Source organism: Podarcis pityusensis (assembly GCF_964106645.2).
Source record: "Podarcis pityusensis genome assembly, chromosome: 11".
NCBI lineage: Eukaryota > Metazoa > Chordata > Lepidosauria > Squamata > Lacertidae > Podarcis > Podarcis pityusensis.
The window spans coordinates 57,501,599-57,527,003 of NC_138036.1; the positions used below are offsets into that span (position 1 = coordinate 57,501,599).

At 43.0% G+C, this 25,405-nt stretch overlaps 1 protein-coding gene across 2 annotated transcripts in view; it reads left to right on the plus strand.

Moving 5' to 3' along the window:
• FRMD3 (FERM domain containing 3) overlaps window positions 1-25,405 on the plus strand; it is a gene marked incomplete at its 5' end in the record, with an annotated part of 128,207 nt that overhangs the window by 90,794 nt on the left and 12,008 nt on the right. The window contains 8 exons of one of the 2 annotated variants that reach the window (XM_080972681.1): window positions 10,759-10,846; window positions 12,202-12,290; window positions 15,923-15,986; window positions 16,723-16,811; window positions 18,421-18,495; window positions 19,433-19,501; window positions 20,843-20,964; window positions 22,428-22,571. In XM_080972681.1, the coding sequence (XP_080828807.1) occupies window positions 10,759-10,846; window positions 12,202-12,290; window positions 15,923-15,986; window positions 16,723-16,811; window positions 18,421-18,495; window positions 19,433-19,501; window positions 20,843-20,964; window positions 22,428-22,571 (740 nt within the window). The remainder of the gene's footprint in view (window positions 1-10,758; window positions 10,847-12,201; window positions 12,291-15,922; window positions 15,987-16,722; window positions 16,812-18,420; window positions 18,496-19,432; window positions 19,502-20,842; window positions 20,965-22,427; window positions 22,572-25,405) is intronic. The other variant, XM_080972682.1, reaches the window with a different exon arrangement.

Below are 25,405 nucleotides of genomic sequence, written 5' to 3' on the forward strand. Positions count from 1 at the left end.
AAGAGCAAATCAGTAACCAGCTGTTGAAATAAATAGTCGAGTGCTGTAAATTAAGACTCAGTAGAATGATATAATATAATGTAGTACAGTGGTACCTCAGGTTAAGTACTTAATTCGTTCCAGAGGTCCGTACTTAACCTGAAACTGTTCTTAACCTGAAGCACCACTTTAGCTAATGGGGCCTCCTGCTGCTGCTGTGCTGCCGGAGCACAATTTCTGTTCTCACCCTGAAGCAAAGTTCTTAACCCGAGGTACTATTTCTGGGTTAACGGAGTCTGTAACCTGAAGCGTATGTAACCTGAAACGTATGTAACCCGAGGTACCACTGTATTTAATTCTGGTGGTCAAAAAAATTCCAGTTACTAAATTTCTGTCTGCTAATTGAGCATACTGTAGAAACCTCCTGTGGCAGCATCAGGATAACAATTTGTCATGGGGTCCATGGATACAGCAGAGCAAAACAAATTATCAGTGAACAAACTCCGTATCACATGCATGAGCTGCTAGGGAAACAGTGACTCACAGTGACAGGTGCCAAAGTAGGGAAGAAGCATCTTTTTCAGGTGTAAGAACATTTGCCATTTTCTTCCTCATGAAGATCTAGCAAAATGTGGAGCATAATCTTTGTGAAAAGCAAACAGAATTGGTGTCTGAAGGCTGTTCTGTCTGAAGTAGATGTCAGATTTCTACCTGTACTTTCTAGAGGTACTTCTTGTCGTTGTTTTAAATGCACCACCTTACACTTTTATCAGAAAGAAAGTACAATTCACATTTATTCAACAGCAGTTTTGGGGAGCAAACATACATACATACATACATACATACATACATACATACCATAGTGGCTAAATGCTGGTTCTAATGTAGTTTTGCTCATAGGGATGAACCTTCATATGTATTTCATTCATTTTTACCTCCAAGAAGCTCAAGGCAGACATAGGGGGTTCGATCCTACAACAATGTTTCCTTTTCTCACCCCAGCAGCTTCCTTTCAATATTTTCCAGAGGATCTGGGGTCATTGCTGGGCTGTGTTAGCAGGGGGATGAGAGGAGAAAACTTTAACTTAGGCAATCTTGAGGTACAACCCATTCTTCCCTCCCATTTTAACCCTACAGCAGCCCTATGAAATTGGTTAGAATGAGAAAGAGTGAGCGTCTCAAAGGCATCTGGTGAGCTTCATGGCTGAGGGAGGGAAGGCCTTCCCTGTCCTAGTCCATCACTGTCTGTTCAACAAACATAGGAGTCATATGGAAGGCTAACACATTTATCTACTATTGCATGGCATGGTTTCAACCACTTCTGGGATTCTTCACAGAGCATTGTCTGACTCATAAGAAGAGACAGATAGAAATCCTTACAATTGTACTAGTAGCAGCAATGTGTACATGGGCCATCACATATCTAACTTCAGACAGAACTTCAAGTTCGCTTCATGCAATGCTTTTCAATATAGTCAGCTCACACACTTGGCTACTAGTCACCAAGTGTACAGTAAGTGCTTTGAAAATCCTGGTACAGTAAGTGCTTTGAAAATCCTGGTTTTATTTTCTGGATACACATTGGAACATTAGAGCCATTCAGTATTAATGGGGCACATTTTAAATAATGTGGGCTTTCTTTCTAGATCTGTGATCCAGCTATTGGCTTATAATGTCTCTTTCCTGCTGAGGAGATGCGAAGGAGGGTGTTAAATTTGAAGGTGTCAATAAATCTGAAAAGGATTTTTGTTCCTAAGTTGTTTAGAGTCCTTCTGTATTCTCTGTTTTAAGGTCTGATAAATTTACAAATGCCATTTGAAAAATAGCAGTGTTAAGTCTAGAATGTCTCTTTCTACAGATAATGACCCCAATTTGTAACTCGGGTTGTGAGAAATTAGTCCTCCTACCTCTTCTGTAGTAGCTTGCTGTACAGATTGTAAAATGGCATTTCTTTTTTACTGATCAACGTGGAGGTTCTGTAATTTCAGCTTGTTGAAATTCTGCTTATCCTTCTCGAAAAAGATCTCTGCAAAGTTCATACTCTCAGCAAGATGTACTTAATGTGAAGAGTATCTATTGGGATGGTGTGCTATTTAAGCAGTCCATAGTAGCTACAACCGCTCCTCTAAATTCCTCTTACCCGGGTTTGATTGCAGCTCTTCTGCTTTGATCCTTGCAACTTCTACATTTGTTTTTAATTCAAGTGTGAGACCGGCAGCTGTCCCAGATTCCAAACCCGTCAGCAAAGACTGTACAGAATTTCCCCTCTCACACTATTATGACACATTTAAGATCATTGCTCAGCCGCTGGCCCCTCAGTGGAGCTATAAGCAAGCATGATATTAAATCTAGCATTTGGACTGAATTGCTTAGACCCTCTCATGGCCTATGGGAAATCTTTTCATTGTATTAGTTTGAAATCATTTGAATCAAGGTCTGGCTTAACAATGACTCACGCTGACAAGATAATAACTTTCTGTCCTTTTCACGTTACTTGAATGGTTTCCTAGGGATATTCCCCTAGAAATGAGGGGCTGGGGCATATTTCTCATGGCTGTTTGTGTGTCTCTGTGGTGGCACCTTCTTCTTTTTTTTTTAAATGATATTTATTAAGAATTTTAAAATTACAAGGAAAAAAAACAAGAAAGAAAAAGAAAAAGGAAAAAACAAAAGAAAAACAAACCACAATCAAACAGTACAAATTAATAAAAATCAAAATCCAAAAAATAACACAACACAATCAAAAGACAAAAATAAGCCACAAACATTTTAAAAACAAATCCAATATTCTCAAATCCTTAACTGTCATTACCTTCTTTCTTTGACCTCCTCACTCCTCCCTTTTTTTGTATCCTAGTTGTTAATTGTCACAGCAAATCCTTTCCATTTTTCATAATATTCTGTCATTACATTACCTTAATCTATTTTAATCTTATCTTACTATAATAGACCTTAACACTTAAAACTTAGATCTTATTTATACCAATTTCTCATAACCATAATATTCTTACATAATTCTTTAAACATTTTTACTAAAGCCAAATAATTTCATTCCAGCATTTTTCTAACATTCATCAATTTTATACAACAATCCTAATGAAAAAAATTTTTCCCCCTTCCAATCTTCATCCAGCGTCTCTTCCTCCTGGTCTCGGGTTTTGTCAGTCCTTTCTATCCCATCAATCTAGCGCATTAACCTGGTAATCTTATGTCCGAGGCCCTTAAGTCTCTTCCCTGTCTCTTCTTCATATTTATACCTGTACTTTACCTTGTCTCCTGCTCCTTTCACTCGTGGGAACTCCAACTTAACAGTGTTTTTGACCCTTCTCGACAAATCAGCCCCTTTTCCATAGTCCACACTAAACTCCATGTGGTATTTAACAACATGTTTCAAAGTCCCTCCAGAATTAAGAGCCCCCACAACGCCAAACATCTCATGGCCCATTGCCAGACTTGAAAAGTCCAAACATCCCTGCATAGGGGGGTCTATCCAACCCCCCATTTCCAAACCAAACCAAACTTTATCTTTCCAAATCTGGCTTTTTCCAAGTTCATTTGTCAGATCCAAGAACTCATGTTCCTGCTGGGCCACAACTCCCTCCATCTCTGGCGCCCGAGGTTCAGCAGCATCCTCTTCCCTCATCTGTTCTGTCAGAGCACACTCCTGATTTGATTCCTGGGTGGGCACTATATAGTTTCCCACTACCTGTCCAAAATTTATGATCGCAGCAGTCATCAAGTCCGTCTTCTCATATAGCTGTTCCAGTAGGGCACTTGTTTTGCAGAGAGCACGCACCAGAGCTTCTGAATACATTGTTCTGCAAGGTCAGAAGTCTATTCCCACGATCGTAATCTGTTGCAGCTGCAAGCTCCCCGATTCAGAATTGGTAACAGTTTCACAGGCTCCCTCTAGGGGAAGAACTTCTATTTGTTCTTTTCTTTTAAAGGCGGATCTAACAACAAAGTTTCCTTTCTCAGATATTTTGTCAATATTTGTTCCTTTAAAATGCGAAGGGGAACAATGGAATCACTATGTTTCTCTTCTTTTAACTATCTGTCAAAAACGTTTGTCTCTGGTCAATGAGCTTCCCAAAGAATGTCAGTCCTGACACCCCACTCCCAGGATCAAGACGGTGGAAAATTACTTTGCTTTACACTCTCTTCTGCAGGTTTAAACAGTCCGGAAAAAATCCCCCGTCTTCTCCTGCTTCCGAAGGGGGTTCAACAATTTTAAATGATGAAAGTTAATCCTTTACAAGCGATTTCCTGAACTCTAGTTTGCCATGTCTTTGCTTTAATCTATCTACAAGAAACGGAAGGCTGACTTCCTGTTTAGACCTTCCCGTTTCAGTGCCAAATTGAGATAAATTTCTTAGTCCAATTTTCTTTTCTACTCGCAGATCGTTAATTAAAGTCCAATTGTCTGAAATTTAAGTACTCACGGGTAATTGTTTTAAAAGCCAAATTGTCCCAGGAAAAAGGCAGCGCTCTCCGGCAACGGCTGTGCGGCTTCGCTCCACGGAAGAAGCAGTTGACTCTCAGCACCGCGCCACTTCCCCCTCTTCGCTCCGGAGCCCATAAGTGGGTTCCTTTATGGGTTGGGGGGGCGCTAATGGTGCCCGTCGAGTCCCATGGTCACAGGCTTCATCCGCCTGTGATTTTTGAAGGGGTCCCCGCTTCGCCGTAGCGGTAAAGACCCGTTTTCCGTGGAGCTGGTCCCTCCGAATCAGAGGGAATCCGCCATTACCGATGGCGCCACCCCGGAAGTGTGGTGGCACCTTCTTATAGTAGTTCCATCACCTACTGTGCCATGTTGCTCTTGCTTGCTACGCAAGTTGGCTCCCAATACACAGGTAGCCCGTATGCTGCTGGCAAATCATGCTGCTGGCATCAAGCTGGTACAAAGGAGATGCACAGGCAATAGTTGTTCCAGTGCCATAATTACTCGACACTGCAGTAAGTAAAATTATGCCTTAACCCCTGCAAGGAACTATGGGTCCGCCTCTCCTGGTATGTCCCACGGAAGACCTTAAGGTCCATAAATAACAACACTTTGGAGGTCCCGAGCCTCAAGGAGGTTAGATTGGTCTCAACTAGGCCCAGGGCCTTTTCAGCACTGTCTCCGACTTGGTGGAACGCTCTGTCCCGAGAGACTAGGGCCCTGTGGGATTTGACGTCTTTCCACAGGACTTGCAAGATGGAGCTGTTCCGCCTGGTCTTCTGCTTGGACTCACTCTGAACCCTTATACTGTATGGGATTTGGTATATAAATTTTCCCCTGGCTATTTTGCTGGCCCATGTAGGACCAGCATGGAGAGCTAGCTCGTGTGAATATTTCCTCCCTTTATGGTCTTGATTTATGGGCTACTACTAAAATGAGGCTGCATTTTAAGCTGTACTTTAAGCCATATTTTAATTAACTGCTTTTTTTCTTTTTTCCTATTACATTTTATTGTAATTTATATTCAGTGTTGGCCTCCCTGAGCCCGGCCCTGGCTGGGGAGGGCAGGGTATAAATTAAAATTTACAGTGGTGCCCCGCAAGACGAATGCCTCGCAAGACGAAAAACCCGCTAGACGAAAGGGTTTTCCGTTTTTCAATGCGCTTTGCAAGATGAATTTCCCTATGGGCTTGCTTCGCTAGACGAAAAAGTCTTGCGAGTCTTGCGATTTTTTCCGCTTTCCTCCCCCTTTTTCTAAGCCGCTAAGCCGCTAATAGCCTTTTAGCCGCTAAGCCTTTAATAGCCGCTAAACCGCTAATAGCGCTAATCCGCTAAGCCGCTAATAGGGTTGCTTCGCAAGACGAAGAAACCGCTAGATGAAGAGACTCGCGGAACGGATTATTTTCGTCTTGCGAGGCACCACTGTATTATTATTATTATTATTATTATTATTATTATTATTAAGTGGGCAAAGGCATTCTGCTCTTCCAGACTTACCTGCAAATTCCTTTGCTTCCAGCAACAATAGTGCAAGGCTGTTCAGCTGTTTCCATCTTTGGGCCTTTAAAACTATCTTTAGATGTTGAGCTATCTTGAAGGGGTCTGTGACGTTAACATATGGGAGTGCTGGAGGTGAAATAGTTAAACAAGTTACCCAATCAGAACCCAGGGGTTGGAGTCAGAGGGACTATAAAACCAGCTCTGGGAGGGGCGAAGGGAGAGTTCGTTGGGAGGTTGTTTGGAGTGGGAGTGAATTGGGATAGAGTCTGTGGGTAGGTTGAGTTAGTGTAGCGAAATAAGCTGAGTCAGGAACAGTTGGGGGCTAGGAAGACAAGTAAATATCTGAGAGGTGGTTTAGTGAGTGAGAGCAGGTAGTGGAAGTTATAGGTCTGGATAGGCACCCCATGATTGTAATGGACCGATACCGTTTATGAAACCACTTGCTTGTTAAACTGCAATACAGTGGTTCCCCGCAAGACGAATGCCTCGCAAGATGGAAAACCCGCTAGACGAAAGGGTTTTCCGTTTTCAATGCGCTTCGCAGGACGAATTTCCCTATGGGCTTGCTTCGCAAGACGAAAATGTCTTGCGAGTCTTGAGATTTTTTCCCCGCTCCCCCCCTTTTTCTAAGCCGCTAAGCCTTTAATAGCCTTTTAGCAGCTAAGCCGCTAAGCCGCTAAGCCTTTAATAGCCGCTAAACCGCTAATAGCGCTAATCCGCTAATCCGCTAATAGGGTTGCTTCGCAAGACGAAAAAACTGCTAGACGAAGATACTCGCGGAACGGATTAATTTCGTCTTGTGAGGCACCACTGTAAATAAACAGAAGTTTATGTTCCCATTTAACCCTGACTGGACTCAGTATTGTACCAGGTAGGGCCTGCGTGGTGGCAGCGAGAAATCAAGTGGTGGCACAGGGATCAATAGACGGTGAAACGTCCGGGGACCCTGTGTGATCGCCACAGGGCCACCCAAAGTTCACTGTAGTATTGTGCAATGGTACTTCAAAGAGAGCAGGGAAAGTGCTCTATTGCCGCAATATCCATGAAATACCCTCCAAGGGTCCCTATTTTCTGGGGACAGTCTTGGAATTACGAAACCCATCCCAGCTTCTGATTTGATCCTAGAATGTGCCCATTTCTCCCTGCCAGTGCCACCACCACTGAGCCTGGGCAACTCGTAGTGGCTGCATGGAGCCGGTGAAGAAGAGGAGAGGCTGTCGCTGCCGAGCCGAGCCTTGTGTGACGCACCAACTCAGAGGTGCAGGCAGAGAGCAGGGCCAACCTGGATGCTAAGAAAGCAAGAGCAGAGCAGAGAGCAAGGAGTCTTGTAAAAAAAATAAAATGCTTTGTGCGTCCATGTCTAACCTTGAGGAGGTTTGAGGAGGGTCAGTTGGGTGGGGAGGGAGAAATGCCCCTATTTTCATCTGAGGGATGTTGGAGGGTATTCCATGAGTTCCACTAAAAGAGTAATTTTACTGGATTTAGGTTCCGTGCATGTGAGTAAATTAACACCCCCTCCCACACACCAGGACAGGCATCTGCATGACTGATCCCATAAGTCAGTGCTTTAATGAGGTAGCTTGTTCAATTGGGTTATTAGATGAAAATCAATTAGTCTACTAGGCGCTTTTGTTGGTTTTTGTTTTGCTTAGTTTGACAAGAATACAATCTAATATCCCAATTTAACGTGCTGCCCTTGAGTACCCCCAGAAAAAAGCACTGCGTGACGTAAACCAGCATCAGAATTCTTTCCCCACCCGCATTCAGTTTTATGTTTTACTGCATTTTTTGAATTGGGTGGGGTGGGGTTTTTTTTTGTCTTGATAGCCAGTGGATTTTGCAGATTTACCGTATTTTTTGCTCTATAGGACGCACTGGACCATAGGAGGGGGAGAACAGGGGGGAAAAATTCTCCCCCTCTCTGCACAGCGCCCCTTCAGCGAAGCGGTAGGAGAAATGGAGCTCCTTCCATTTCTCCTCCCACTTTGCTGAAGGGGCGCTGCGCAGAGAGGTGTGCACCGACCCCTCTCGCTCTCCAGGCTTCAGGCAGCTATCCACAAGCCTTCGGAGTGCAGCGGGAACTCCTGCACTCCGAAGGCTTGCGGATAGCTGCCCGAAGCCCCCGGAGCACAGCCTTTGAAGCCTCCGCAGAGCAGCGGGGTGTCTTCAGCCGCTGCCCTTCGGAGGCTTTGCGCAGCTAACCCCAAGCTAGAACAGCGAGACGGAGCGCTGCGTAGCGCTCCGTCTCCCTGTTCTGGCTTTGGGCTTAGCCGCGCAGCCTGCATTCACTCTATAGGACGCACACACAGTTCCCCTTAATTTTTGGAGGGGAAAAGCTGCGTCCTATAGAGCGAAAAATACGGTACTTTTCTTCTCTTTCATCCACATTGTTAGTGCAGCCCTCCCTGGTAGAAAAGCAGATTTGTATTTTTCTCTCTAAGAATTTCAGAAATGACTCCTTCCTGTATTTAATGTCTTTGTCTATTACTGTCCTCACTCCTTTTCTCATTTGTGACATGAACCTGTGACATTGCTTGTGAAGTGGCCAATTTCTTTACAGTTTGCCTTGGTTAAAATGTTTTAGTTGTTCTAAATCCAAAACTGATAATTACTAATATATTTTCATTTTCTTGGCTTTCTACCCATTCCATTTCCAAATCTGGGAGGCATTTCTACTTTAAAACAGTGCAAATGCATAACATAAATTCTATCTACTACTGTTAAACTGATTATTCTATATTTGACTGCTACTTAATATTGAGTTAGACCATTGGCTCAACTAGTCTAGTAGTAGTATTTATATCCCACCCTTTCCCCCTGACAGGGACTTAGGAGGCTTACAGATAAAAGAGAAGCAGCTACAAACATAGAAAAAAAGCTATTATTAAAAACAGTTTAACATTAATAATATATAAATACGTTCTATTAAAACATACAGATCATTCTGACTCTCCAGAGGTTCAGAGGACATTTCTTAGTTTGGGGGCACAATTTTTTTCTCAGTTGCAGATCCTGCAATTGCCATATTTTTCACTCAATAAGACACAGCAAGTTTTTGGAGGAGGAAAACAAGAAAAAAAATATTCTGAACGAAACAGTGGATGTATGATTTTTGTGTTTCATGCTGTGGCCACAGACATGTGATTTGACAATGAGTTTGGGGTAGCCCAATGCAAAAACCTTGAGAATCCATGTGGATCTGTGCTCTGTAACCACATTTTTGCACCATTGCGGCCCCACGAAACAGTGGATGTGTGGTTTTTTTGGTGCAGGCTGTAGCCATGGAAATGCTATGTGATCTGCTGGTGAATTTGGGATGACCCAGTGCAAAAATCCCCGAGGATCCATGCGGATCCGTGCTTTGTAAATCTGGGCCACTCTGCACAAATGCTGTGCTGAATATTGGTGAATCATTTTGCAAAGCCAGGAGTGATCTGTATGGTTCCCTCCAGATGTTGGTGGACAACAGCTCCCATCATCCCTGACTGCTGAGCCTGCCGACTGAGGCTGATGGGAATTGGGAAGACTTACCTTTGCTCTGATTTACAATTCAGTTAATCTGTAGGTGGGAAGCAGATGGGGTTGAATATATCACACATTGAAAAAGTAGGTTTTCTGCTTACTTTGGATAGTTTAGCATGGGAGGAGAAGGACTCATTCTTTCCCCCATATCCTATTCCCCAATGCAAATCCATAAAGAGGTCACTCTGTCCCAGGGAGAAGAAGAGAAAAACGAAAAAATAACTTTAAAATTAAGCACGGCTGTGCAAGCGTTCACCGGGAAGTAGCATCTGAAGTGATCAAATCAATTATGATGACCATTCGGTCACTGAGAGCAAAATAAAGGAGAAAACTTCCATCTCCAGATTCACTTCCACCTGCCCCAGGGCAAAAGGCTGAAGGTGGCGCAGGAAAGGAAACCAGAGAAGAGGGTGCCCAACCAGTTCTGCAGGATCAAACTCATTCCTACCATTAAGTTTAATGATCCCCACCCCTCCCCATGATCCCACCCCACCCCCATACACTCAGGGCATGGGAGGAAAAGATGGGGCATGGCGAGTCCTTGTGCAGGACTTCCTCTGATGGGGCATATTAGGTGATTCCTTCTCAGCGGGTTTGTCAGGAGGCTGGAGGTTACAAACGCCTCTGCTTTCTGTGCATGGATTACTGCACAGCATAGCCTTAATTATGGCTAATGCTAACGGCTTTTGATAATATTCACACCGCCACAAAGCATTTATACAGACACTCTGTGCAGTAGATTTATCTGAAGTATGTATGTCAATCCTTGCTGTTTGGAAAAACACACTACCGTTGTGCCATACCAGCAGGTATGCATGACATGGTTTACCGTTTGGATCATGTTCGTGATTTGGATGCACGCATCGTAAAGTGGAGTGTTCCACAAGAATGCTGACAGATTCAAGTCTAGGCCTGGAGAGGCAGCCATGACCAAAATACCCTTGTTTATTTGCTTGTTTATTTCCAGAGCAGGAAAGAAACACATCTTAATAGGAGTGCTTCTTTAAAATGAATTTAGGAAATAGGTCATTGGAAACCAAGACTGCAGCTTATTTCTCACTAAGCTCCAACTGTCCCATGTGCACCAGGAGAGAGCAAATATTTGAAGGATACTTGATAGCCCCTGATTAACTGCACAGCTCACTGGAGTCCTGAGAATATGTCAAGAGCATCTAGACTTAATCCAAAGGGATTAGGTGCTGTGAGAGAGTACAAGCAGAATCATACGAAAGATCTCCTATTTCCCCTCTCATGATAGATACCATTGGCTGAATGTTTTTGTATTTTTAAAATTTTTTCATTGTGCTTTTTTTTAGGGGTCAGAGTCCAGCTGTTGCTGAGTTTAATTTATTATTGAAAGCACATTCTTTAGAAACCTATGGTGTTGATCCCCACCCTTGCAAGGTAATGTATTTATTTTATGGTTTTAAGCGCAATTAGCATTTTCCATATTTAGTGCCTGTTCAGTCCCTCCCCTATCTATGCCATTAAATATGTACTGGCCTACCATAGGTGGGTCCCCTAATATGGGACGCGGGTGGTGCTGTGGGTTAAACCTCAGAGCCTAGGACTCGCCGATCGGAATGTTGGTGGTTCCAATCCCCGCGACGGGGTGAGCTCCCATTGCTCAGTCCCTGCTCCTGCCAACCTAGCAGTTCAAAAGCACGTCAAAGTGCAAGTAAATAAATAGGTACCACTCTGGCGGGAAGGTAAACGGTGTTTCCGTGCGCTGCTCTGGTTTCGGCAGAAGCGGCTTAGTCATGCTGGCCACATGACCCGGAAAAAGTGTCTGCTGACAAACGTCGGCTCCCTCAGCCAATAAAGCGAGATGAGTGCCGCAACCCCAGAGTTGTCTGCGACTGGACCTAACAGTCAGGGGTCCCTTCTTATTTCCTAATAAGAAGATGTAGCACTCATTCAAAAACCAGAATCAGCAAATCAGCATTCTGGGCCAATATTTGACTGAGTGAAATGACATCAACATGCAACAGCTGAGATGACCCTCAGGTAAGTGAGGAGTGCATCACTTAAAAGCAGCTCCCAGTGCATCTAAAACACACCTCAGTTGGAGTCCAAACTGATGTAAGCTGGATGTCAACATGGAAAATGACAGGAAAGGTTCAAAAACAGGTTCCTGAATAGACCAAGTAGAGCTGATTAGGAATATAGTACAGTACTACCTTGGTGTGATGGGCGTAGCGAAGAGGGGGCAGCAGGCCCCCCCCATCAAGTAAAGAAATAAAAAAACTAACTGACCAATCACAACATAGATAGCTCAGTTCTGACCCCCAGCATATATCCTGCCCCCCTAACATAAATTCTGGCTACACCCATGCTTGGGTTTGAAGTGAGGGGAGAAATCACTCCGTTATTTTTGCATAATAGTGTAGTGCCTCAGTAAAATTTGAAACATTCTTCACTATTATGTGTTTCTCCATTGCTACAAAAGTGTCTTGCACTGGTATAAACTATAAAACTTAGCAAGAGAGACTATCATATAAATGTACTTACATTACATTTTAATGCTAACAATTATATATGACCATTGTGTTAATCCTCCTGCGCTGCCCACTAAACCTGATTATATTCTGGCAAACTGCAACAAGCTGGCTTTCTTAAACAGCTGGAACAAAAAGCAAATTCATAGGATCTTCTACAATACAAGGAAATATATGTAGCCAATTATGGAATTTTCTGCATGTTTGAACACACCCCCTCCAGTTTCTAATTTGTTTTATCTTTTCCCCCTTTCTTTCAAGGATTCAACAGGGACCACAACATTTTTAGGATTCACAGCCACAGGTTTTGTTGTTTTCCAGGGAAATAAAAGGATACATTTGCTAAAATGGTGAGCTGAAAAACGGTTAACTGAATATGATTTTTAATGTTCTAACATGTCTTGATTTCTTCCCTTCCAAAAACTTATGTTGGAAAGTCTTGCTATTTTTTCTATATATTCATTGTAAACAGGATTATTAGTCCACATTTAAACCATGTGATCCAACCTGCAGCCCAAGAGCTAGTTTTTGGTGGCTCTTGGCAACATTTGACTTTCATCCTGCCTTCCCAAAGCCAGCTAGTGAGGTGATGGGCTTTGGGAAGGAGGTGTGAGGGCCCTGACTGGGTGCTAGAATCCTCTGGCCTCCTTCCCAAAGCCTAGTCAGCACTTTCCCAGCTTTGAGAAGGAGGTGGGAGTTCTCTAGGACCCTGCCAGAGCCTTCCCAAAACTCAGCGCCAGGTGAGATAGAAGGAGGTCATCCACGTTGTGGGAGCTAAGCAAAAAGAAATGGACACTTTCCATACATTCAGAGAAGCACTTATATCTCCAAACTTCATGCATGAATAGCAGTCATGTCAAACCAGTCGATCGTGATCTCTGGTTGAGACCTTCCAGTTAGGCGTCCCTGCTTGATCCTTGTTGATCGCGTGATCCTGATTGATCGCCCCCCCCAAAAAACCTCAACAGCTTTGGTGAATTCTCCTCCAAAAAAGGTCAACAACTTTGGTCAGTCCAATGGGTAGATCACTGCCAGTTTTTTTTATAGTGGGACTAGATTGCAGTCTCTTGGGAGTTGGGAGGCAGTGGAAGGCAGGAGGGCCTGGCGTGCTCTGGTCCAGGGGGTCACGAAGAGTCGGACATGACCAAACGACTAAACAACAACAACAACATAACACATCAGCCATAATAACAATTATAAAGCGGCCAAAACTCAATAATAATCAAACTCTACACATCAACAATGTCAGTAAATCTAGTCCACTCCCACAGAACTGACAGGTATTCTCTTTCTGCCTCTCACCTGGCAGGGTGGGGGACACAATCTTATAGCAGTGCAGCCTCCAACCCAGGGGATAGTGCAAGTAGCATCAGTTCCAGGTTGTACAACCGACACAATTGCTCCTTAGCCTCCTGGTTCATCCCCAGATATTTCTCTTTCTTCTTTGGTGTGTGTGTATATAAAGCTACATTCTTGCCAATAATGCCAACCCAAATCATAACACATACAGTACTCCACCAGTCGCACCCCATGACAGATCTACAGCATGAATCCAGCAACAAATGCAACACAACATCAGTGTGGTTGCACCCTCTCTGCAACTCTAAAGGGTGGCAGGTTCACTCTTATGACTGCAAACCTGGTTTTTCCAACGATATTGCAGATAGACACAACTTTGATCCAAATGCAATCCTTGCCTGCAATTACTGTATTTTTCGCCCTATAGGACGCACTTTTCCCCCTCCAAAAATGAAGGGGAAATCTGGGTGCGTCCTATGGGGCGAATGCAGGCTTTTGCTGAAGCTTGGAGAGCGAGAGGGGTCGGTGCGCACCGACCCCTCTCACTCTCCAGGCTTCAGGAAGACATCCGCAGCCTAGACAGCCCTGCGGGAGGTCCTGCAGGGATGTCTAGGCTGCGGATAGCAGCCTGCTTCCCGGAGCGCCGGGCGCCCTGAAAGCAGAGCGCCCGGCGCTTCGGGAACACATCCGCCACGTGGGGAGCCCTGCAGGAGTTCCCTGCAGGGCTCCCCACGCTGCGGATAGCAGCCTGCTGCCCGGCGGGCGGGGCACCCTGAAGCAGAGCGCCCCGCGCGCCGGGCAGACATAGGCCAGCCCCACAAGCTCGGGGGACAGCAGGGAGGCGCAGCGCCGCCATCCCGCTGTTCCTCGACCTTGTTCGGTTTCCCCGACCTGCTTTTGGGGGGAAATAAAGGGAAAATTTTTTTCCTTTATTTCCCCCCCAAAAAACTAGGTGCATCCTATGGCACGGAGCGTCCTATGGGACGAAAAATACGGTACACGTATTACCTCTGTATATACAACCCTCATCGAGTTGAATAGGATTCAAGCATTTGATTGCATCACTAATGATTAGATTGCATCACTAATGATTCCACCCTGTTTCAAATATACTGTACCACACATTATTTGTTAAAATGCACTAATTGCCTATGTTTTTATGTGTACTGTGGGCCAGCCAGGGTAGCTGGGGAAACTCAGCCAGTTTGGGCAGGGTATAAATAATAATTTTTAAAATTAATATTATTATTTTAATACGTTATTCCATGCATTTAAGGGTCCTGAAGCATGAGCTATTAAAGCTGAAGTGTGCTAATAAAAATATATACCTTAGTTATGACTTCATGATTTGTACAAATAAATACGATGCATTTGCGTGAAAGTTTGTAAACAAGGGCAACAGGGAAATTTATTAATTAGGTGCAAATTCTGTAACTTTCCTTTATCTCTGGTTGATTTCAATCTTCTGTCTGAAATGTGGATAAACAGCAAATGAAATCTGGATATACACTTAATTAACTAACGAGGCTTCCATTGTACCTGTGATTAAGTCTCAGTGAACTCAGCATGTCAGGCTTATTAGTAAGTCCATGAAATTTCTGATGACTTGTCCATATTTGGACTGAAAATACCAAACCCAACACAGGAGTGCTTTTCTACCCATTTTTAAGTATAAAGCTTTAACCAATAGAAGAGATCTATAATTGAATGTTTTAAGGGTATTATACCTGTCTGTGCATCATCTGTTTCCAAATAATACATGACTTCTCGTTTTCCAACTATCTCCCTCCCAAGAATTAAAAATATCCTGATGTAGAAAGAGCACCTTATTAACATATTTTGCTGTTCCCCAAATTAATCTCTTCAAAACCAGAAGAGACCAAATGTGACCCTCCAGGCCTCTCCATAAGGCCCTTGGGACTCTCCACCAGCAATGCCCTGCTCTTGCTCCTAGAGTGCTTGATTGTGGCAATGCTTCTTCCTTGCCTGGAGGGAGGATAGAGCGGTGCACGTGTGTGTAGAACCTTCTGACTTTTGCATGGCTGGATTTTAGCCTAATGTACAAAGGTTAAGAGCCACATCTATTGTTCCACCCACTTTTGCCCTTGGCCCTGGCCACCCCCAGAATATGTCCCTTTAAAAGGTTCCCCAACCCTGCTTGCTTTTTTGTTGTTGTTCCATTTCTCCCATGTATTATTTCTTTTTGAGTTGTAGCCAGTGCTGCTGCTGTTCTGCTTCTACAATGAAAATTCCCCCCTTCTCTTCCCTACAGCCCACTGCACACCTTAAACATCTGTTTTAGGTGGTTGAGGGAGCAGATTTTGGGGGCATATGGGGAAGTTTAGTTATGCAAGCAGAACTCTGTGCACGGTTAGATATAAGCCACTATAGATATTATTCTCCTTGGAACCATTCAAAAATTAAAAATAATGCCCCTACTCACAAGTTTTCAATCCAATTTATTGAATGCACAGCATTAAAAAAATATATTGAACTGTTCAGTTTGTCTTATGCTATGGGTTTTAATAAGCTGTTCTTACTCTTTGCACTGAAAATAATTCATTTCACAGCAGCTTATTCTGAATGTTTATAAATTGGCTATTTTTAATGAAACTGCCAATTGTAAAAAAAAAAAAAAAAAGAGTAATGTATTTTCCTTATTTAAAGCGCTTTCTTTTTATAGGTGTGATGTCTGCAAATTAAAGTTTGAAGGAAAGACCTTCTATGTGATTGGAATTCAGAAGGAGGTTGGATATTTTAAGTTCCCTGAATACTAAAATATTTTAATTTAACATTTGTGCATTTCTAATGGATAGCAAGCATGTTTGTTCTTGATCTTACAAAATAAGCTTCTACCTTGCATATGTGAAGCAGTCAACTTATGCTTTTAATTAAATATAGAATTTCCTCTTATAAAATGTAGCCTAGTTTTAGACAGAGAAAAATGCAACTGAAAAAAACTTAGGAAATCTATATAGCCTGTTGCAAAGGATTCTTCTTTATTTACTAATTTTATGCATATTCATTATTTAACTTACACTTTATATAAGAAGAGTTGGGACAATAATCTTTTTAGTAGCAAATCTTCAGAAATGAAACCATGTCAGCACTATTACAAATTAGCCGATTCAAAGTTTCTGTATCTGGACTTTTTATGTTTTTCAATAATCCCAGCTGGGAAATCTATACAAAGCCAGGGGCTTACCAAGATACACCCTAGCCCTGCTCTAGGAAGGGGGTCTAGAAAAAGCAGAAGGCAACCAGGCGCCATGTTGGATAAACATGGAGGCAAGATGGAAAGGCATCAGTAGTCTGTGATATAGATCATGGAACTCTTAGATTTGGAGACTTGGGGGGGGGGGGGGGAGAGACCTAGTGGATCAGAGAGCCCACACTTCAAATTTTCTAAATTGTAGGCCCTCCCCCAGCTTCAAGAAGTCAACTGTTTATCTACTTTTGTTTATTTTTTCTTTGAACACATAGAAAAAGGCTATGTTGTCATTCCACACCTCTACACCAGCAGCCTGCAAACATCTCTGGAAGTGTGGAGTGGAAAACCAGGCTTTTTACAAGTAAGCAAATCTATGTAATCCCAGGCTATAATGCAGAATGTTTAGATGAGCAGAGAAGAGTGAGAGATTCCTTTCATGTTCAGTGACCATCTATAATAGCAAAAAAAAGCACTTTGACTGTTTTGCACATCAGCTTAGTGATGGTCCAGCCTAAGGTGATATCTACTTCAATTGGTACGGTGGCTTTGATGTTGGAAGTGAAGAAATTCCTTTCAAATAACCTAAAGTTTGATTAGGTATATTCAGTCCATGTTCTTTAGATACAAAGCAGAAGAAGTTTTCGTGTTTTTTTAAGCAATATTTTTTAAAGGATCACCTCACACATGCAACAATTTAGCATTTGCCACCCTGAGCTGTCACAGTGCTGTTCTGTCTCTGAAACTCTGAAAGAAAAAAAAAGGATTTATAGCACACATTAGCATGGCAAAGGGTAAAAAGGAGATAATCAAAGCAAGGAAATCATTGGAGACAGGAGACGGCCAAGCAGTATTTACACAAAATACAAGAAATACTAGGCTTGGCATTTGTACATTGCCTCAAAGCACCACCAGTCTCTGCCTAAAGCTCCATTGTGCCTATAAATGAAGTCAGTGCAAGGAAGTCTGACAGTTATGAGATATACTGTTGTAAGTCATGCAGTTGAAATGAGCAAAGCAGAGACATGGTTTTCTCCTCAAATGTGGTGCAGTCTGGGAAACCAGTGGGCCACTGGCCATTCCAAGTTTCTGGGATGCAAACCATACCTTCTGGTTTGTGTAACCTCAGTTCCTTATTATTTTTCGCTCTATTGGACGCACCGGACCATAGGAGGGGGAGAACAGGAAAAAAAAAATTTTTTTTCCCTTGTTCTCCCCCTCTAAGTCAAGGTGCGTTCTGTGCGTTCAAGGTGCGTTCACTCGCTGGGCTCTGGAGGCTTTGGGTTCCTTTCGACCTGCTCTTTGGGGCTGGCAGTGGGGAGAAGCGCTGCTTTCCCCACCGCCAGCCTCCAAACCAGGTTGGGTTTGGAGGCTGCTACCCGCAAGCCTGGGGAGCCTGCAGGAACTCCCGCCGGGCTCCCCAGGCTTGCGGACATCATACCTACATGGAATTACATATGTCCTGACTGTAAATGCATGTGTATCTTTGCAAGAAGTAACTGAGCAACGTACCTGAGCAAGAAGTCACTATTAACCACCAAGAGACAAGGCTGTTCTTTCTAAAGACCTTCCAGTTAGGAAATGCATGTAATGACTCTGAAACTGGAATGTTTTGAGTGCATGGAGTGGATTTGGTTGACAGAGGACTGAACCCAATTTTGAAAGGCAGAACAGGAATTGAACTGGACCTAGCACTGTCTGCATGCTGGCTTTTATATACCCCTCCCTCTACTACTGGGGGGCGGGGAGGTGACAACTTGTATGTTTATAATGAAACAGATTATTAAATATCATTCAAAGCACATATACTCTGTTTGTAAAGGTTGCTTTGATTTTCTTACCTCTCAGGAAACTGAAACAACATAGCAAGGAGTTTGCAAGTGATAGTGCTAACATTTGTGTATTAACGCATGCCTTTCCCCCCATCTTCCTGGAAATGTAACTGCCTCTGCTTTGCTTTTCCTCCCCTGAAGGTATGCAAAATCAAGCCAAATCAAGACAGTGTCAAGCAGCAAAATATTTTTTAAAGGCAGCAGATTTCGATACAAGTAAGTGTTTTCTTATCCTTGTATCAGTGTCTGGGATGGGGCAATGGGAGCTGCCAGCAAGAAGATGGGAAACTTTCCTTCTTACCCTAACTTACCTTAGGATCTATGCTTTGGGGGCATTTACATTTTAGTTGCTTTATTCCTTTTTGTAAACTGCCTTAGGGAGATGATTGAAGGCTGATATACCGGTAAATATTGGAAGGGGGGAGTAAGCTTGGAGACAAGACTGTAATTCTACACACATTTACTTGGGAGTAAGTTCTGTTGGACTCAGAGAGACTTGCTTCTGAGGAAACATTCCTTCACCAATTATTCATATGAAATGTCTATGAGAAGATGAAGGCACATTGTGTTTGGTAGGCAAGGGCCATATTGGAACCAACCACAGATAAAACCTCTGCTGTAAATCAGAAATCATTAAGCTGTGGTCTTCCAAAAATTCCTGGTCAACAACTCTCTGACCACTGGCCACTCTCACTGGGGGTGATCAAAGTGGAGAGTCTACTTGTAAATAAAGCTGGGATTTTAGCTGCAATTCTTTCAAATGAGTTGAATTAATTTTTAAATATAGATCACCATTATACAGTGGTACCTCTGGTTACATACTTAATTCGTTCCGGAGGTCCATTCTTAACCTGAAACTGTTCTTAACCTGAAGCACCACTTTAGCTAATGGGGCCTCCTGCTGCTGCTGCGCTGCCGGAGTACAATTTCTGTTCTCATCCTGAAGCAAAGTTCTTAACCCAAGGTACTATTTAGCGGAGTCTGTAACCTGAAACGTATGTAACCTGAAGCGTATGTAACCCGAGGTACCACTGTATAGGCTAATATCCTTTAAATATAGATATTGATTGGTTGAAGTATTCAGTTACCTTACTGCACATAACATCTCAATCTTTCAAATAGCTCATATGTTAAACTTTGTGTTTTGTTATAGTGGGAAAGTTGCAAAAGAGGTTGTTGAAGCAAGTTCTAAAATTCGGAGGGAGCCACCGGAAGTGAACAGGTACTTTGTCATCTAAATTCTGCTAGCACAAATGGCTGTGAGTGTCCAGAAAACCCCTTAGAGCTCTTGCTCTTGGCTGCCAAACTGGTCATCATCCTAGTTCATGTCAGCATTGCCAATGTCACCTATACCTTCTAGACCAAAGAACTAAAGTAAAATTGACATGTATTCCCAAATGAAGAAGTCACACGCTGTATATTTGATGGTGGTGGTGGTGATGATGATGATAATAATAATAATAATAATTATTATTATTTATTTATACCCCACCCATGTGGCTGGGTTTCCCCAGCTACTCTGGGCGGCTTCCAGCAGAATATTAAAATACAATAATCTATTAAACATTACAGATGGGTAGCCGTGTTGGTCTGCCATAGTCGAAATAAAAAAATTCCTTCCTGTAGCACCTTAAAGACCAACTAAGTTAGTTCTTGGTATAAGCTTTCGTGTGCATGCACACTTCTTCAGATACACACAAGTGTATCTGAAGAAGTGTGCATGCACACGAAAGCTTATACCAAGAACTAACTTAGTTGGTCTTTAAGGTGCTACAGGAAGGACTATTAAACATTAAAAGCTTCCCTAAACAGGGCTGCCTTCAGATGTCTTCTAAAAGTCTGGTAGTTGTTTTTTTCTCTTTGTCATTTGGTGGGAGGGAGTTCCACAGGGTGGGTGCCACTACCAAGAAGGTCCTCTGCCTGGTTCCCTGTAACTTGGCTTCTCACAAGTTTGCTGACTCATTGGGTAGGAAGTTGCAAGGAAAGCAGAAAGCAACTATAAGGTTTATTTTTCTGTTTTCTGGCCCATTCCTGCAAAGGAACCACAACCTCGTAACTTGGAAGCCCAGCTTCTATTTCAGAAAATCCCAATGCTCCCCAAACAAGAAAATAATAATTGAGCAGAGCCACAATCACTGGCCACCATAAATACTGCATTGGCAAAAGGTGGTGAAATGAATCTAGACATAAACCTCTTTACTGCCTGGGCTGGGAAGGTGTGAAAATAAGGTGAGCATATTTGATCTCACTAAAATCTATACAGTGAAGACTGGGCTCACCATTGAATCCCCCCCGCCACTGCTATTTCCTTGCTTTTCATTATTTCTCATTTTACATACCTAATTTTCCTGCTGACCAAATATCACACAATAATATTCTAGGGACTGTGTAAAATAAGGAAAGGTAGACCTTTACAAAATGCTCTTAAAGTGTTTCTGAACAAAGAAACACTATGAAGAGAATAGCCCTGCCATGCCTTTGTTATATGCTTTGAAATATTGGAGTTTTATTTACTGGCAAGTGTTTATGGGTGAATAAGGTCTCATTTCCCGCTTCTTCTCAGAACCAACATTACTCAGAGTCGCAGCTCTCACTCTTTGAACAAACAGCTCATAATTAACATGGAGCCTTTGCAACCTCTCCTTCCAGCCTCAAATGATCAGGAAGATGTCCTCTCTGATGAAGGCAAGTCTGTTCCTGATGCTTTTTTGTTTGTTTGTTTGTTTGTTCGTTCTCTCTTTCTCTCTCTCTCTCACACACACAGAGCAAACAAATAGTCCAAACCAAGCAGATTTTGTGCATAGAATTCTAATTTAACTTTTGAGAGATGTACAGCAATACTGAACGATCCTTTTCATTTGGAGTAAGAGGAAACAGCAGCACCACTTTAAAAATAAGTATTCTGTGTTTGAAAATGAAACATTTCAGCTATTTTTGCTTATATTAGAGGCTGCTGCAGGCCTAACATAAGGAGTAGGAACTGGGACTCCTTCATTTGTATCATAATCTTGTGAAGTAGAAGCCTCATTCTACAGATGCAGGACTTTGGTTGAGGGATTACAAATTGCCCAAGGCTTCCCATTGAGTCTCATGACTGAACTGGGATTTGAACCCAGAATCTGAGACTTTCATTGTCCAGTGAACACATTGGCTTTTCTTGTTGAAAGCCTCATGGTGAGAGTGCAGTATAACCACATTTACTCATATGGACACAAATAGCCTGGATTTTGTGTACTTTCAAGTGGATTCTGTTTAGAAACCTAATAGGCCCAGGTGGAATTGGGAAAGTCCATTAGAATATCAGGTGGCACAAGAGTGTCTTCCTTTTGTTGGAGGCTGTCTAGTTCTGAGTACGAGATGCTGGAAACCGCAGAAGGGGAGACTGCTATTGTGTTGGGGTCCTGTCTGCTTCCATGGGCATATTGTTTGCTCCTGTGAAAACCAGATGCTGGCTAGATGTGCCACTGGGCTGATTCAACAAGCTCTTCTTAAGTTCTTTTGTTTGCAGTATCAAAGGAAAGCTACTATTAGTTTGTTAGGAAGAAAGAGTTAGGGCTATTTTAGTAAGCATGTGATAGAAGCAGCAATAGGCGTTTGCAGAGTCTACTGAAGATGGTTGGGGAGGAAGGTTTGTACGTGAACTGATACTAACTAAGCACCATCAGAGTGGAACCGTGCTGTTCAATCTCTTTCTCACCAGCTTTAATGGGGAGCTGCAACATCTGAACTTATTTGTTTCACAGGGTGGTATACTGTAGGTGGTGATATTATTGTGCTAACTTCACAATTCTCCCATTATTTTGTGATTCCTGGGTAACACCCCCTATTTCCAGCTTTCACGATGTGGATGTATGTGACTGAATTTCCCCATCTCCAGTCCTCCCTCCTTTCTCCCTGATCTTCTACCTTTGTCCCTACATGAAATGCACAGATTAATGAAAGCTTAGGTTTTCTTTTTAATGTGTTCCTTCAGAGCATGCAGCTGATATTATTCCTATCCTGAAAGCCTCCTTGGCTTTTTTCTTTTACTGGTTCCATAGACCTTCCTAAACTTTAAAAAGTCTTCAGCTTCTTTAGCTGGGTGGCTGAGAAGCTTCTCCTGCGGGGATCTTGCTCTCACTGCTGCTGCTCCTTTTATACTCTGGCAGGGGAAGACCCTGCCATCAGTCCTCACCTGGTCCAGCATGACCCCATCCCTGTGTTCCTCCCTGGAAGCCTGGCAGCTTGGGAATCTGGCTCCTTCTCCGTACCGCATGATTCTCCCTCCTGTGTTCGTGCCCCCAGGTGTCTCGGTGAGTGATGCTTTGGGGTGTCTTGGGCATTTGGTGGCTAGAGGAGGGCTGGCTAAATAACTACTGTATATATATATTGCAGGTATATATATGTGTGTGACTACTGGGTTAAAAAATGCATTTGTTTGTGTGATAGATGAAGAATCAGGCAGACATAGTGTACGCTGTCTTCCTCATTGAAACATGGTCACTTTTCTGAGCACAATTCAAAGTGTTGGTGCTGACCTTTAAAGCCCTAAATGGCCTCAGTCCTGTATACCTGAAGGAGCGTCTCCACCCTCATCGTTCTGCCTGGACACTGAGGTCCAGCGCCGAGGGCCTTCTGGCGGTTCCCTCACTGTGAGAAGCCAAGTTACAGGGAACCAGGCAGAGGACCTTTTCGGTAGTGGCACCCGCCCTGTGGAACGCCCTCCCACCAGATGTCAAAGAGAAAAACAAGTACCAAACTTTTAGAAGACTTCTGAAGGCAGCCCTGTTTAGGGAATCTTTTAATGTTTGATGCATTACTGTATTTTAATATTTTGTTGGAAGCCTTCCAGAGTGGTTGGGAAAACCCAGACAGATGGGCGGGGTATAAATAATAAATTATTATTATTATTATTATTATTAGTAGTAGTAGTAGTAGTAGTAGTATTTGAGGACTGGCTTTATGGATTACTCACAGTGGTATTTTCCAGAACCTTGAACCTTTCTCTGAAGATCGCTCCTTGGGTTCAAACCCTGGTCATTTGGGGAATAAGAGTAGTACAAGATTTTCGACATACTGCATTCTGGCCTTGCTATCGCGCTTATTCCAGTTTGGTCCAGAGGGAGGGCTATAACTCAGTGATAGAGCATCTGCCTTGTATGCAAAAGACCCCCAGGTCCATTCCCCAGCATCTCCTGCTAAGGCTGGGAGAGAAACCTGTCTGAAACCCTGAAGACCTGCTGCCAGTCATTGCTGAGCTGGCTGGACCAATGCTTTGACTCAGTCGGAGGCAACTTCCTATGTTCCCATATCTACTTCTGCAGACTGCCATGAATAAATTGGCAGTACATTCTCCCTTAGTCATTAGATTCGTGAAGGGCTTGGTGCTTTTGAAATCTCTGTCCAAGAGGATTCTGTGAGTCATGAACTATTAATACAGTCCACATGAAGCTGCTGGAATCACCTTGGATCTCTGTGATCTCATGTTCCTTATAAAAGGTTGCTGTCCTGATGACAGGGACTTTGCTGCTGGTCCATAGTATAGATATGCAGTACCCCCACCCCTTCTCAGTTATATGGTGGGTTAGCCCCAGTCCTGCAACAGTAGGTGATAGTTACCGTATTTTTCGCTCTATAAGACGCACCAGACCACAAGACGCACCTAGTTTTTGGAGGAGGAAAACAAGAAAAAAAATATTCTGAATCTCAGAAGCCAGAACAGCAAGAGGGATCGCTGCACAGTGAACGCAGCAATCCCTCTTGCTGTTCTGGCTTCTGGGATAGCTGCGCAGCCTGCATTCGCTCCATAAGACGCACACACATTTCCCCTTACTTTTTAGAAGGGAAAAGGTGAGTCTTATAGAGCAAAAAATACGGTAATTGTACAGATGCCTTGGGATGCCTTGCAGCAATAGGAATAGCCTTTGCCTCTTTTAAAATGCAAAGATGTGCACTTCTAATTCTGGAGAGTGGGAGCAAAGTACGTATTTCAATGGACACCCCCAACCATTAATACACATAAGGAAATGTTCTTGAAATAGTAGGCATTGCTGCAAGTTGGTGCTCGTGTAGCCTTGGTTTAATGCAGTTGTTTTTAAGGATCTAGATGACATTCACAAAAATAGAGCTTGCATTATGGAGAGCTCTATATGTATTCAGCATAGCTAGCACTTCCGCTGCAAAGAAGCCACATTTAACCAGCAAGATACTAAGGCAAGTCTTTCAATAGCTAAATGGAGCAGAAATGTTCCAAAGCAATATGCCTCTGAATACCAGTTGCTGAAGGGAGCAAAATTATAGGTGTGTGCATGTGTGCGCATGCAGACACACGCATGTGCCAATAGCAGTGAATATTCAAAAATATGAATTTTCCAAAAAGAGAGAGAAAGAAAGTGGGAGAAATCATTAGCAAGCATTACCTAAAAACAGAGGCCCACATCTTCCAAAGAGACAGGCTAAAACAACAGATTTGTTGGCTGTTGTTTCTGAATGAGAGCTAAGGTTATTTTAGCTCTGTGGCTTCAGCGAGGATTGTTTTCTGTATGTTTGGGGTCACTGAAGCAACCAGGCCTGAACACAGATGACGGCTGGAATTCAGTCACCAGAAATGTCTTTGACACCTGACCGCAGTAATGATTTTCAACACGAGGAGTGCATTTGAAAAGAGAAAGGATCTGTTTCCTGCTTGTAGACAGTTTGATTTAATGGCTATGAATGTGTGTGGCTGACTCAGCTGTATGAGTTCAGGCTATACGTTTCAGCACAAATTCTTCAGCCCTCCATATGTGGGATTTTCCATGTAATATGATACGATTTATTTATTTATTTTACGCAAGTGTATCTGTTGACCTTGAACATAATTCACCACCTTCATCGATCCATTTGCTCACCTCGGGAAGCTTGTCTGTGAATTAGGGAACATGTTAATAACTTGGTGAGGCCCTTATGATTTTATGCATTATAAAAATAGCACCTCAGCACCACTTGTTGGCAGTTAGAAGCTTGCTTTTTATATCCTAGAAACTGCTCCAAGGGGTGGATTTTGCATCAGAGGATGACACAGGGATGCTGTGTCTGAAAATATGACACAACAGTCCAAAGCAGTTGTTCCTCTTCCCCAGAAAGAGACAGTTAATGGAGAATCCAC